General features: G+C 40.9%; 1 protein-coding gene across 1 annotated transcript in view; it reads right to left on the reverse strand.

Moving 5' to 3' along the window:
- LOC139418798 (catenin alpha-2-like) overlaps positions 1-15308 on the reverse strand; it is a 628002-nt gene that overhangs the window by 497145 nt on the left and 115549 nt on the right. Inside the window, exon 3 of the mRNA XM_071168509.1 lies at positions 185-351. Within this exon, the coding sequence (XP_071024610.1) occupies positions 185-351 (167 nt within the window). The remainder of the gene's footprint in view (positions 1-184; positions 352-15308) is intronic.

The raw sequence follows: 15308 nt of genomic DNA on the forward strand, positions 1-15308 counted from the left end.
TTGAAACACACAAACTTCACTATCACTTCAGAATATATCCCATGGAATGGGGTGCATCTCAATCTCTTCCGGATGAGACAAGGAGTGGTTGCCACTTAAGGCAATTGAGATGTGTCCCTTGTATCAGTGGAGAAGAGCAAAAGAACATCGTTACAGAGAAGTCGTAGACTATGAGTCTACGTACAATTTTCAGGTGGGCCAGCAGCCTCATGACGTCGGCCATGTCGGCCAGGATGAGCAGGCGGGTGACGGCGGAGAGCAGGGCGCGGGCAGCCCTCACCATGGTGCCGCGCTTCACTGAGGAGCAGGGGTCGTCAGCAAACTCCTGGGAGGCCACGCGCATTGAATCACCTGCAGAGGGGGATCAGAGTGAGACAGAGAGAGAGAGAGAGAGAGAGAGAGAGAGAGAGAGAGAGAGAGAGAGAGAGAGAGAGAGAGAGAGAGAGAGAGAGACAGGGAGAGAGAGAGAGAGAGAGAGAGAGAGAGAGAGAGAGAGAGAGAGATGTGGCTGAAGTTGGAGGTGTGTCAGCAGCGAAATCACACCAGATAGACTACAGTATTCGACGTTTGTCCAGGTCCCCAAGACATCGGGAGAAGCCTTCAATAGAGTCCACTAGGGGAAACGTGAGCATGTATTACCATCTAGTAGGTGTGGTGGATGGGGATATAGAGGAAGGGCTTAAACCACAGGCAGTTTTTTATTTATTTTCTTCCGTTTTAACCTTATTCCAAACCTTTACCCTTACCTTTACCTTAACCTTCCAAGCCTTTACCCTTACCTTAACCTTCCAAACCTTTACCCTTACCTTAACCTTCCAAACCTTTACCTTTACCTTAACCTTCCAAACCTTTACCCTTACCTTAACCTTCCAAACCTTTACCCTTACCTTAACCTTCCAAACCTTTACCTTTACCTTAACCTTCCAAGCCTTTACCCTTACCTTAACCTTCCAAACCTTTACCCTTACCTTAACCTTCCAAACCTTTACCTTTACCTTAACCTTCCAAACCTTTACCCTTACCTTAACCTTCCAAACCTTTACCCTTACCTTAACCTTCCAAACCTTTACCTTTACCTTAACCTTCCAAGCCTTTACCCTTACCTTAACCTTCCAAACTTTTACACTTACCCTAACCTTCCAAACCTTTACCCTTAACTTAACCTTCCAAATCTTTACCTTTACCCTTACCTTAACCTTCCAAACCTTTACCTTTACCTTAACCTTCCAAACCTTTACCTTTACCTTAACCTTCCAAACCTTTACCCTTACATTAACCTTCCAAACATTTACCCTTACCTTAACCTTCCAAACCTTTACCTTTACCTTAACCTTCCAAACTTTTACCCTTACCTTAATCTTCCAAACCTTTACCTTTACCCTTACCTTAACCTTCCAAACCTTTACCTTTACCTTCCAAACCTTTACCCTTACATTAACCTTCCAAACATTTACCCTTACCTTAACATTCCAAACTTTTACCTTTACCTTAACCTTCCAAACTTGTACCCTTACCTTAACCTTCCAAGCATTTACCCTTACCTTAACCTTCCAAACCTTTACCCTTACCTTAACCTTCCAAGCCTTTACCCTTACCTTAACCTTCCAAACCTTTACCTTTACCCTTACCTTAACCTTACAAACCTTTACCCTTACCTTAACCTTCCAAACCTTTACCTTTACCCTTACCTTAACCTTACAAACCTTTACCCTTACCTTAACCTTACAAACCTTTACCTTTACCCTTACCTTAACCTTCCAAACCTTTACCTTTACCATTACCTTAACCTTCCAAACCTTTACCTTTACCCTTACCTTAACCTTCCAAGCCTTTACCCTTACCTTAACCTTCCAAACCTTTACCTTTACCCTTACCTTAACCTTCCAAACCCTTACCCTTACCTTAACCTTCCAAGCCTTTACCCTTACCTTAACCTTCCAAACCTTTACCTTTACCCTTACCTTAACCTTCCAAACCTTTACCTTTACCCTTACCTTAACCTTCCAAACCTTTACCTTTACCATTACCTTAACCTTCCAAACCTTTACCCTTACCTTAACCTTCCAAGCCTTTACCCTTACCTTAACCTTCCAAACCTTTACCTTTACCCTTACCTTAACCTTCCAAACCTTTACCCTTACCTTAACCTTCCAAGCCTTTACCCTTACCTTAACCTTCCAAACCTTTACCTTTACCCTTACCTTAACCTTCCAAACCTTTACCTTTACCCTTACCTTAACCTTCCAAACCTTTACGTTTACCTTTACCTTAACCTTCCAAATCTTTACCTTTACCATTACCTTAACCTTCCAAACCTTTACCCTTACCTTAACCTTACAAACCTTTACCCTTACCTTAACCTTACAAACCTTTACCTTTACCCTTACCTTAACCTTACAAACCTTTACCCTTACCTTAACCTTACAAACCTTTACCTTTACCCTTACCTTAACCTTACAAACCTTTACCTTTACCTTTACCTTAACCTTACAAACCTTTACCTTTACCCTTACCTTAACCTTACAAACCTTTACCTTTACCTTAACCTTCCAAATCTTTACCTTTACCCTTACCTTAACCTTCCAAACTTTTACCCTTACCTTAACCTTCCAAACCTTTACCTTTACCCTTACCTTAACCTTCCAAACCTTTACCCTTACCTTAACCTTCCAAACCTTTACCCTTACCTTAACCTTCCAAACCTTTACTTTACCTTAACCTTCCAAGCCTTTACCCTTACCTTAACCTTCCAAACATTTACCCTTACCTTAACCTTCCAAATCTTTACCCTTACCTTAACCTTCCAAACCTTTACTTTACCTTAACCTTCCAAGCCTTTACCCTTACCTTAACCTTCCAAACATTTACCCTTACCTTAACCTTCCAAACCTTTACCCTTACCCTTACCTTAACCTTCCAAACCTTTACCTTTACCTTTACCTTAACCTTACAAACTTTTACCCTTACCTTAACCTTCCAAACCTTTACCTTTACCCTTACCTTAACCTTCCAAACCTTTACCTTTACCTTTACCTTAACCTTCCAAGCCTTTACCTTAACCTTCCAAACCTTTACCCTTACCTTAACCTTCCAAACCTTTACCTTTACCTTCCAAACCTTTACCCTTACATTAACCTTCCAAACATTTACCCTTACCTTAACATTCCAAACTTTTACCTTTACCTTAACCTTCCAAACTTTTACCCTTACCTTAACCTTCCAAGCATTTACCCTTACCTTAACCTTCCAAACCTTTACCCTTACCTTAACCTTCCAAGCCTTTACCCTTACCTTAACCTTCCAAACCTTTACCTTTACCCTTACCTTAACCTTACAAACCTTTACCCTTACCTTAACCTTCCAAACCTTTACCTTTACCCTTACCTTAACCTTACAAACCTTTACCCTTACCTTAACCTTACAAACCTTTACCTTTACCCTTACCTTAACCTTCCAAACCTTTACCTTTACCATTACCTTAACCTTCCAAACCTTTACCTTTACCCTTACCTTAACCTTCCAAGCCTTTACCCTTACCTTAACCTTCCAAACCTTTACCTTTACCCTTACCTTAACCTTCCAAACCCTTACCCTTACCTTAACCTTCCAAGCCTTTACCCTTACCTTAACCTTCCAAACCTTTACCTTTACCCTTACCTTAACCTTCCAAACCTTTACCTTTACCCTTACCTTAACCTTCCAAACCTTTACCTTTACCATTACCTTAACCTTCCAAACCTTTACCCTTACCTTAACCTTCCAAGCCTTTACCCTTACCTTAACCTTCCAAACCTTTACCTTTACCCTTACCTTAACCTTCCAAACCTTTACCCTTACCTTAACCTTCCAAGCCTTTACCCTTACCTTAACCTTCCAAACCTTTACCTTTACCCTTACCTTAACCTTCCAAACCTTTACCTTTACCCTTACCTTAACCTTCCAAACCTTTACGTTTACCTTTACCTTAACCTTCCAAATCTTTACCTTTACCATTACCTTAACCTTCCAAACCTTTACCCTTACCTTAACCTTACAAACCTTTACCCTTACCTTAACCTTACAAACCTTTACCTTTACCCTTACCTTAACCTTACAAACCTTTACCCTTACCTTAACCTTACAAACCTTTACCTTTACCCTTACCTTAACCTTACAAACCTTTACCTTTACCTTTACCTTAACCTTACAAACCTTTACCTTTACCCTTACCTTAACCTTACAAACCTTTACCTTTACCTTAACCTTCCAAATCTTTACCTTTACCCTTACCTTAACCTTCCAAACTTTTACCCTTACCTTAACCTTCCAAACCTTTACCTTTACCCTTACCTTAACCTTCCAAACCTTTACCCTTACCTTAACCTTCCAAACCTTTACCCTTACCTTAACCTTCCAAACCTTTACCTTTACCCTTACCTTAACCTTCCAAACCTTTACCTTTACCTTTACCTTAACCTTCCAAGCCTTTACCTTAACCTTCCAAGCCTTTACCCTTACCTTAACCTTCCAAACTTTTACACTTACCCTAACCTTCCAAACCTTTACCTTTACCTTAACCTTCCAAATCTTTACCTTTACCCTTACCTTAACCTTCCAAACCTTTACCTTTACCTTAACCTTCCAAACCTTTACCTTTACCTTAACCTTCCAAACCTTTACCCTTACATTAACCTTCCAAACCTTTACCCTTACCTTAACCTTCCAAACCTTTACCTTTACCTTAACCTTCCAAACTTTTACCCTTACCTTAACCTTCCAAACCTTTACCTTTACCCTTACCTTAACCTTCCAAACCTTTACCTTTACCTTTACCTTAACCTTCCAAGCCTTTACCTTAACCTTCCAAACCTTTACCCTTACCTTAACCTTCCAAACCTTTACCTTTACCTTCCAAACCTTTACCCTTACATTAACCTTCCAAACATTTACCCTTACCTTAACATTCCAAACTTTTACCTTTACCTTAACCTTCCAAACTTTTACCCTTACCTTAACCTTCCAAGCATTTACCCTTACCTTAACCTTCCAAACCTTTACCCTTACCTTAACCTTCCAAGCCTTTACCCTTACCTTAACCTTCCAAACCTTTACCTTTACCCTTACCTTAACCTTACAAACCTTTACCCTTACCTTAACCTTCCAAACCTTTACCTTTACCCTTACCTTAACCTTACAAACCTTTACCCTTACCTTAACCTTACAAACCTTTACCTTTACCCTTACCTTAACCTTCCAAACCTTTACCTTTACCATTACCTTAACCTTCCAAACCTTTACCTTTACCCTTACCTTAACCTTCCAAGCCTTTACCCTTACCTTAACCTTCCAAACCTTTACCTTTACCCTTACCTTAACCTTCCAAACCCTTACCCTTACCTTAACCTTCCAAGCCTTTACCCTTACCTTAACCTTCCAAACCTTTACCTTTACCCTTACCTTAACCTTCCAAACCTTTACCTTTACCCTTACCTTAACCTTCCAAACCTTTACCTTTACCATTACCTTAACCTTCCAAACCTTTACCCTTACCTTAACCTTCCAAGCCTTTACCCTTACCTTAACCTTCCAAACCTTTACCTTTACCCTTACCTTAACCTTCCAAACCTTTACCCTTACCTTAACCTTCCAAGCCTTTACCCTTACCTTAACCTTCCAAACCTTTACCTTTACCCTTACCTTAACCTTCCAAACCTTTACCTTTACCCTTACCTTAACCTTCCAAACCTTTACGTTTACCTTTACCTTAACCTTCCAAATCTTTACCTTTACCATTACCTTAACCTTCCAAACCTTTACCCTTACCTTAACCTTACAAACCTTTACCCTTACCTTAACCTTACAAACCTTTACCTTTACCCTTACCTTAACCTTACAAACCTTTACCCTTACCTTAACCTTACAAACCTTTACCTTTACCCTTACCTTAACCTTACAAACCTTTACCTTTACCTTTACCTTAACCTTACAAACCTTTACCTTTACCCTTACCTTAACCTTACAAACCTTTACCTTTACCTTAACCTTCCAAATCTTTACCTTTACCCTTACCTTAACCTTCCAAACTTTTACCCTTACCTTAACCTTCCAAACCTTTACCTTTACCCTTACCTTAACCTTCCAAACCTTTACCCTTACCTTAACCTTCCAAACCTTTACCCTTACCTTAACCTTCCAAACCTTTACTTTACCTTAACCTTCCAAGCCTTTACCCTTACCTTAACCTTCCAAACATTTACCCTTACCTTAACCTTCCAAATCTTTACCCTTACCTTAACCTTCCAAACCTTTACTTTACCTTAACCTTCCAAGCCTTTACCCTTACCTTAACCTTCCAAACATTTACCCTTACCTTAACCTTCCAAACCTTTACCCTTACCCTTACCTTAACCTTCCAAACCTTTACCTTTACTTTACCTTAACCTTCCAAACCTTTACCCTTACCTTAACCTTCCAAACCTTTACCTTTACCTTAACCTTACAAACCTTTACCCTTACCTTAACCTTCCAAACCTTTACCTTTACCTTAACATTCCAAACCTTTACCGTTACCTTAACCTTCCAAACCTTTACCCTTACCTTAACCTTCCAAACCTTTACCTTTACCCTTACCTTAACCTTACAAACCTTTACCCTTACCTTAACCTTCCAAACCTTTACCTTTACCTTAACATTTCAAACCTTTACCGTTACTTTAACCTTCCAAACCTTTACCCTTACCTTAACCTTCCAAACCTTTACCCTTACCTTAACCTTCCAAACCTTTACCTTTACCTTTACCTTAACCTTACAAACCTTTACCCTTACCTTAACCTTCCAAACATTTACCCTTACCTTAACCTTCCAAACCTTTACCCTTACATTAACCTTCCAAACCTTTACCTTTACCTTTACCTTAACCTTACAAACCTTTACCGTTACCTTAACCTTACAAACCTTTACCCTTACCTTAACCTTCCAAACCTTTACCCTTACCTTAACCTTCCAAACCTTTACCTTTACCTTAACATTCCAAGCCTTTACCCTTACCTTAACCTTCCAAACATTTACCCTTACCTTAACCTTCCAAACCTTTACCCTTACCGTAACCTTCCAAACCTTTACCTTTACCTTTACCTTAACCTTACAAACCTTTACCGTTACCTTAACCTTCCAAACCTTTACCCTTACCTTAACCTTTCCAAACCTTTACCCTTACCTTAACCTTCCAAACCTTTACCCTTACCTTAACCTTCCAAACCTTTACCTTTACCTTAACCTTCCAAACCTTTACCTTAACCTTCCAAACCTTTACCCTTACCTTAACCTTTCCAAACATTTACCCTTACCTTAACATTCCAAACCTTTACCTTTACCTTAACGTTACAAACCGTTACCCTTACCTTAACCTTCCAAACCTTTACCCTTACCTTAACCAGTGGGGATAAATTCCTAAAATCATCCGTGAAGTTTTATTTCTGTTTTAACAACCTTAATCCTTATCTACTTTCACTTCCCATCGGGTTTAACATGGTTTTTTAATGACTACCTCATCTCTGTACCCACACATTTAATTATCTGTAATGTCCCTCAGTTGGCAAGTGAATTTCAAACACAGATTCAACCACAAAGACCAGGGAGGTTTCCAATGTCTCGCAAAGAAGGGAACAGCCTGTTGGTAGCAGGCATTGAATATCCATTTGAGCATGGTGAAGTAATTAATTACACTTTGGACGGTGTATCAATACACCCAGTCACTACAAAGATAGAGGTGTCCTTCCTAACTAAGTTGCCCGGAGAGGAAGGAAACTGCTCAGGGATTTCACCATGAGGCCAATGGTGACTTTGCAACAGTTACAGAGTTTAATGCCTGTGATAGGAAAAAATTGAGGATGGATCAACAACATTGTAGTTACCCGACAATACTAACCTAATTGATAGAGTGAAAAGAAGCAAGCATGTATAGAATACAAATATTCCTAAACATGCATCCTGTTTGCAACAAGGCATTATGTTTGGAGCAAATCCAACACAACACATCACTGAGTACCACTCTTCATATTTTCAAGCATGGCGGTGGCTGCATCATGTTATTTGTATGCTTGTCATCGGCAAGGTCTAGGGAGTTTTGTAGGATAAAAATACATGGAATAGAGCTAAGTACATGCTCTCAGTTACTGGTGTAAAGCAGACTAAAGCCAAATCTGCACTGGAGTTGCTTACCAAGAAGATAGTGAATGTTCCTGAGTGACCAAAATACAGTTTTGAGTTACATCTTCTTGAAAATCTATGGCAAGAACATTTCTGCCTAGCCATGATCACCAACATCTTGACAAAGCTTGAATAACTTTGTAAATAATAAGGGGCAAACATTTCACAATCCAGGAGTGCAAATCTCTTATAGACTCACAGATGTAATCAATGCCAAAGGTGTCTCTAACATGTATTGACTAAGGAAGCTGAATACTTATGCAACGACTATATTTTAGTTATAAAATGTTTGTTAAACTTTAAAAAAAAATATATATATAAAGTATTCCACTTTGACATTAAGACATTTTTGTGTAGATTGTTGACATAAAATTTAAATAAATCCATTTTGATAACATTTTGTAACAATAAAATGTGAAGAAATCCAAGGCGCCTGAATACTTTCGCAATACACTGTATGTGTGCGTGTGTCCCCTGTATGTGTGTTCACGCTTGACCTTTCACTGTTATTGGGAAAGCTCTCTCCTCATGAGGAAACATATCAATCAGGCTGAATCCCTGGCTGCCAATGAGACCAGGAAGAACTAGCTAGCTGACCTTGAGCTACAGGAAGGGACAGCAGACCCAGTCACACCCCATTGGGGGGATCAGAAATGTCCACAATCCACATCCCATTAAGTCCCATTATAAGGGTGTGGCCTACAAAAGGTTGTATCCGTCCCAAATGTGCCTTAGTCAAAAGTAGTGCACTATTAAGGGAATAGAATGCCATTTTGGATGCAGATAATGAGCGAGGGGATTGTTGACACTGACGGGGCACTATTTTAGAAGATTGAAATGGTGCCTGGTTCTCTATTCGGTGACTAATCCATGACAGTAACAGTCCATTATTGAAGGATCAACCACTATTTGAATGTACATTTGTTCGTGTCTTTTTAAATGATATAGTCGCGAGGAACTGTGTCAAGAACTACCATACATGGAGCTTTTCAACTTAAAGCCCACATCCAGTTCACCCACTTTAGGCTCCCACTGCCTGAAGATCATACTGACATTTTATTTGTTTTGCGTTCTCACTCTGTATTTATGGAGAATTCAGACAGGCAAATGGAACAGGAGCTAGCAGGAGTACCGTGTGGAAAGAGAGGTCCTTGCCCATAAACCCTTGAAGCTAAAGGTTATTTTAACAGTGTGCAGCCCGAGCCACCATCAAACCTATAATCTTGTCTATAACCCTCTGAGTCCTATCGTCCAATCGTCTCCTCCTGATTACATTATGGATGCTGATTTCAGACTGCGGCGATTCACTAAGCCCACCAAACTGTCACCGTAACGCACGCACACACGCGCACACACACAAACTCTCACACGCACACTGCCTGCCTCGGCACCGGCCTGGAACGATGAGTTATGATGGGTGTGTGTGTGTGTGTGTGTGTGTGTGTGTGTGTGTGTGTGTGTGCGTGTGTGCGTGTGTGCGTGTGTGCTTGCTTGCTTCTCTGTGTATGACCTATGGATGAATCTGTACTTTTCATCAGGTGGCATAAGCCACTGATGCCCCCCTAGGGCTTTAAGGGGAGCCAGTCAGTGTAATCAGTCAGTGGATTTATGAATCAGAAGGCCTCAGACAGGGAGAGTATTCCCGAGTGAGACTAAAGCTCTGCTCTGTCTGAGGTTAGCCTGTTCCCTTAACTGTACCCATATCTGACAAATAGAGTTGTCAATGCAGCACAAACAGATCTGGGATCAGGCTAGTCTGAGGTGACTCCTAATCTAGATCCAACGACTGGGGTTTTCATGGGAGCCACTGTAAGATATACATCTAGTGCCACTCTGTCTAGGACTATACTATGGCTTCCCCTTACATGAACCAAGCTGGATTGCATTTGAACCATCATACAGCATACTTGTTCTCTACGGCAGACATATATGATGTACAGAAGTGTGATGAAGGGAACGTACAAACACAACTCCTTCTCTCTGTTCTGTCTACGAATTCCAAATGGTTCCCTGGGTTACGACATTACAACCTCTGGCCTTCTGTGCATGTGTGGTTGCGTGGGCCACGCAGGAGGAGGCTGCCACTATGCAACCACCACCACAGGGCTAAAACTAAGGGAGCTTTTCAGCTCACTACCACCATTCAGGAAGAAGCAAAATGGTTCCCTGGTTTCCTAGCGCGTTGATGTAATGTAGATTAAGATTGCAGCACACTGCACACACGAAGAGAAGTTCGGGCTAGGAAGTGTACACTTACTACTAAACATGTAGAATACAACACGTGAATACTGTTGTAGATACTGTACATACACATGGGAATACAGTGCCTTCAGAAAGTATTCACACCCCTTTGCTTTTTCTATATTTTGTTGTTACAAAGTGGGATTAAAATATTTTGTATTTTTTTGTCAACTACACAAAATACCCTGTAATGTCAAAGTGGAAGAAAAAGTCTAACATTTGAAAAAAATAGTATGAAAAATGAAACACTGATATATCTTGATTCTATAAGTAGTCAACCCCCTGAGTCAATAGTTAGATGCACATTGCAAAATGCCAAACAAACTCACATTCCAAAACAAAACCACGTGTTCATGCAAGTAATTCGTTTAAAAATCCATGTATGATTATTATGAAGTATAACCTGTGTGTCCCAATCCTCATATTACTTTTGCATTGGTCTTCCAACAACATGTGGGAGGAAACAGCGCAATAGCCTCTCTATTTGAATAGGTTATAGCCTATATCCCCGGTATAGCCCCTGTCTCCCCTAATCTGCTTCGTATGCGCTCATAAATGCTCTGCTCCTCACAGACTGTTTCAGAGATCTCAAGTTATGATGCTGTGTGCATTTCATCAAATGCTCACAGTCAATCAACTATAATACATGTTTTAAAAAAATCCTAGCCCTTGCCAATGACAAGCATACCCATAACATGATGCAGCCACCACCATGCTTGAACATATTAAGAGTGGTACTCAGTGATGTGTTGTGTTGGATTTGCTCCAAACATAATGCTTTGTATTCAGGACATAAAGCTATTTTCTTTGACACATTTTTTGCAGTTTTACCTTAATGCCTTGTTGCAAACAGGATGCATGTTTTGGAATACTTGTATTCTATACATGCTTCCTTCATTTCATTCTGTCAATTAGGTTAGTACTGTGGGGTAACTACAATGTTGTTGATCCATCCTCAGTTTTTTCCTATCACAGCCATCACAGCCAGTGACTGAGTGTATTGATACACAATTCAAAGTGTAATTAATTACTTCACCATGCTCAAATGGATATTCAATGCTTGCCACCAACAGGTTGTTCCCTTCTTTGTGAGACATTCCGTTCAGAAGGATGACTGTATCTTTGAAGTGTCTGGGTGGTTTAATACGTAATCCACAGCATAATTATTAACTTGACAATGCTTAAAGAGAAATCCAATGGCTGATTTGTTATCGTTACCAATCTACCAATCACTGCCCATCTTTATGAGGATTTCGAAAAGCTCCCTGGTCTTTGTAGTCGACAATCTTCCACTTTGACATTATGGAGTATTTTGTGTAGATTGAAAAAATGACAATGAAATCCATTTGAATCCCACTTCGTAAAACACAATAAAATGGGAAGAACTCCCAGGGGTCTGAATACTTTGTGAAACACACACACACACACACACACACACACACACACACACACACACACACACACACACACACACACACACACACACACACACACATACACACACACACTCTCTGGCTAGTCTGTCCTCTCCCTCTTTCCCTATGTCAGTGTTCCTTCAATTCCATTTCTCCATTTTCTCTTCTTCCACTCTCATCCTCATGCTCTCGTTCACACTCTTTCTCCCTCACCCATGGCTTAACTAGGGCACAAGTGGAAACCCTGATCAAAGCTCAGTGAGGAATTGCACGGCCCAGTGTGCCACTGATCCATTTCATGGATCTGGAATGGTGTCAAGTCTGTCTGCAGTGCACACTATGAAATGTGAGGAAACTGTAGATGTTGAGAGCCGGATGGATGATGAATATGTGTAAGCCCCCACTTCTCTTTCTGCTGATCTGAGTATTGAACATACAGTACAATCCAATTCCAATCGGAGGAAAACATCAGCTTCGAGCCAGGGCTCATTGAACTTCATTCAGCCGTTGAAGGGGACTTAACTTACAGGCGGGAAAACAACTGTAAGGGACTTCATAGACGACGTTGGCCATCCTGAAAGGAAACCTTCCCAAGACGATAACACAGCACTATTTGACGAGGCGTAGTGTTACACATTGGAGAACGGTGAGGGTTGTACCGAGCCACAGGCTTTCGGCGTGACCTGTTTACAAATGGCTGAATCACAGCCCTTCAACAGGCATCTATAGCCTATACGGTGTTCCGACACTGCGGAGGCGGCGGTGCTACCGACCACGGACAATCAAAGCATTAACGTTGCGTGACTGTGGAGTAAACATCTCGGGATCGTTACATTCTCCAAAGCCAGGGCCAGGGCCCGAGCTTAATGGGTATCAATCAGAGGAACGTATCACACTTTCCCTCTCTTACACACACACACTCATGGACACCCAGACATGCACACACACGCATGCACGCACGCACACACACAAACACACACACACACAGACACACACACACACACACACTCTCTCCTCCTGCTTCTAATCCATCAAGAGAGAGGGAACGTTTGATCGCCCCATTACTCTGACCCGCCGAGCGCTTAACCACTGGGAAATGAGATTTTGGATCTCGGGATTCGGAAAACCAAACGACAGTCCACGCTCGGTAAGACTTTCCCCTAAACCTTTAGCGTGGTTTAGAGGGTTTGTGTCTGCATATGCGTATTTCAATTCCAAACACTTGAAAGTAAATCAAACACCAAAACAAAGCTATACAGTATTCCCTGGGAGAGAAAAGTTAGCAGTCATGCTAAGCCTGGGAAGTGTGTAATGGGGCCAGGGATGAGTGTGTGTGTGAAATGGATGGTCGGCTATAGAGGCGAGGCTACAACTAGGGTAGTGCATTTCCTCTGAATGTCCTGCTTATTCCCTCCTGATTTCGGAAATCTTTCAACAGGAATTTCTCCAAACCTGGGAAGTTTGGTGGAAGTTACAGGAAGTTACAGGAATTTTGCAACCAATGGTCACGTGTAGAATCAGATTCGCATAGAATGAAGAGAGTTTAGACTGGCGTGAGCAAATCCAGCACCAGAGGGTGCAAGAGAAAATTACAAGATATATTGTTTTCAACTCTGGGCTTCAAACTCACTTTCAAATGACTCACTTTGACTCTTTGCTGTTTACTGTCTTTTGAATGTCAGATGAGGAAAATACCACTTTGTTTCAAGGGCACCAGACCCATCCTCAACCATTGATTAGTGAACATTTTGGATTGGATGTTATTGGACCTGGCCAGGGCCAAGTATTGAGCCAATTAAACCAATTAGGACCTTTCCCAACTGGCATCCAATTCCCTATATAGTGCACTACGTTCGACCAGGGACTGAACTGGGTGCCATTTAGGAAGCATCCTCTATCTTCTTGAAGGTCAAATTACACAGCAGTTTGGTGTATTTTTTTTTTTTAGGGACAGAGGTGGCACATGTTTCAGCTGAGGGGGCCAAGCCCCCTTTCGCCTCCAGGTTTAACCGGGCCTGCAAGCAGAGCTGTTATTATCAAGACACAAATATCCTGTACTTTTTATTTTGGTGAATAGGCACATACAGACACAGCTTGCCTACATTGTAACTGCAAAGCATATCGGTGCGCCCGCATGGGGCTCAGCCAGGACGGTTGCTTTTCTAACTGAATGAAAACATTTTAACAATGTGATTGAACTGATTGAAGATGGGAAAATGTATATATGCAGAATAGTGTTAACTGCCTGTAAATAGCTTGGGGGAGGGGGGGGGGGGGGTTATTTCATAGATTTAATTATTGTAATATGAGGCCTACTGATTATTTCTCACTATCTACTTGCAAGCTATTCATTGACAGCCAGCATGCTACCAGAGTCTGCACCACAGCGCAGGCTAATCCGACATGCCCGCTAATCAGACGTGCCTGTGTTCATCAGCGTTCTTACAGGCAAAGTGAAATAAATCAATACATTTTCTCGTGATTCACGCAGCTCAAAATGTATATACAGAGCCTTCAGAAAGTATTCACACCCCTTTACTTTTTCCACATTTGGTTGTGTTACAGCCTGAATTTCATAGATTTAAATATATAAATATATATATTTTTGTCACTGGCCTACCGTAATGTTAAAGTGAAATTATGTTTTTTTTTTATGTTTACAAATTAATAAAAAATTCAAAACTGAAATGTCTTGAGTCAATAAGTATTTAACCCCTTTGTTATGGCAAGCCTGAATGAGTTCAGGAGTAAAAACTTGATTAATAAGTTGCATGGACTCACTTTCTGTGCAATAATAGTGTTTAACATGATTTTTGAAAGACTTCCTCATCTCCGTACCCCACACCTTACATATCTGTAAGGTCCCTCAATCAAGCAGTACATTTCAATCACAGTTTCAACCACAAAGACCAGGGATGTTTTCCAATGCCTCGCAAAGAAGGGCACCTATTGGTAGATGGGTAAAAATAAAAAATAAAACATTGAATATCCCTTTGAGCATAGTGAAGTTACTAATTACACTTTGGATGGTGTATCAATACACCCAGTCACTACAAAGATACAGGCGTCCTTCCCAACTCAGTTGCCGGAGAAGAAAGAAACTGCTCAGGGATTACAACATGAGGCCAAACGTGACTTTAAAACGGTTACAGACTATCATGGCTGTGATTACAACATTGTAGTTACTCTATAATACTAACGGAATTGACAGAGTGAAAAGAAGGAAGCCTGTACAGAATAAAACTATTCCAAAACATGCACCCTGTTTGCAACAAGGCACTCAAGTAACACTGCAAATATGGGGGAAAAGCAATTCAAGCAATTTTCCTGAATACAAATAGTCATGTTTGTGGCAAATCTAATACAACTCACTACTGAGTACAGCTCTCTTTATTTTTCAAGCATAGTGGTGGCTGCATCCTGTTATGGGTATGCTTGTAATCGCAAAGGACCGGGGAGTTTTTC

This window comes from Oncorhynchus clarkii, chromosome 10 (genome assembly GCF_045791955.1).
Source record: "Oncorhynchus clarkii lewisi isolate Uvic-CL-2024 chromosome 10, UVic_Ocla_1.0, whole genome shotgun sequence".
NCBI lineage: Eukaryota > Metazoa > Chordata > Actinopteri > Salmoniformes > Salmonidae > Oncorhynchus > Oncorhynchus clarkii.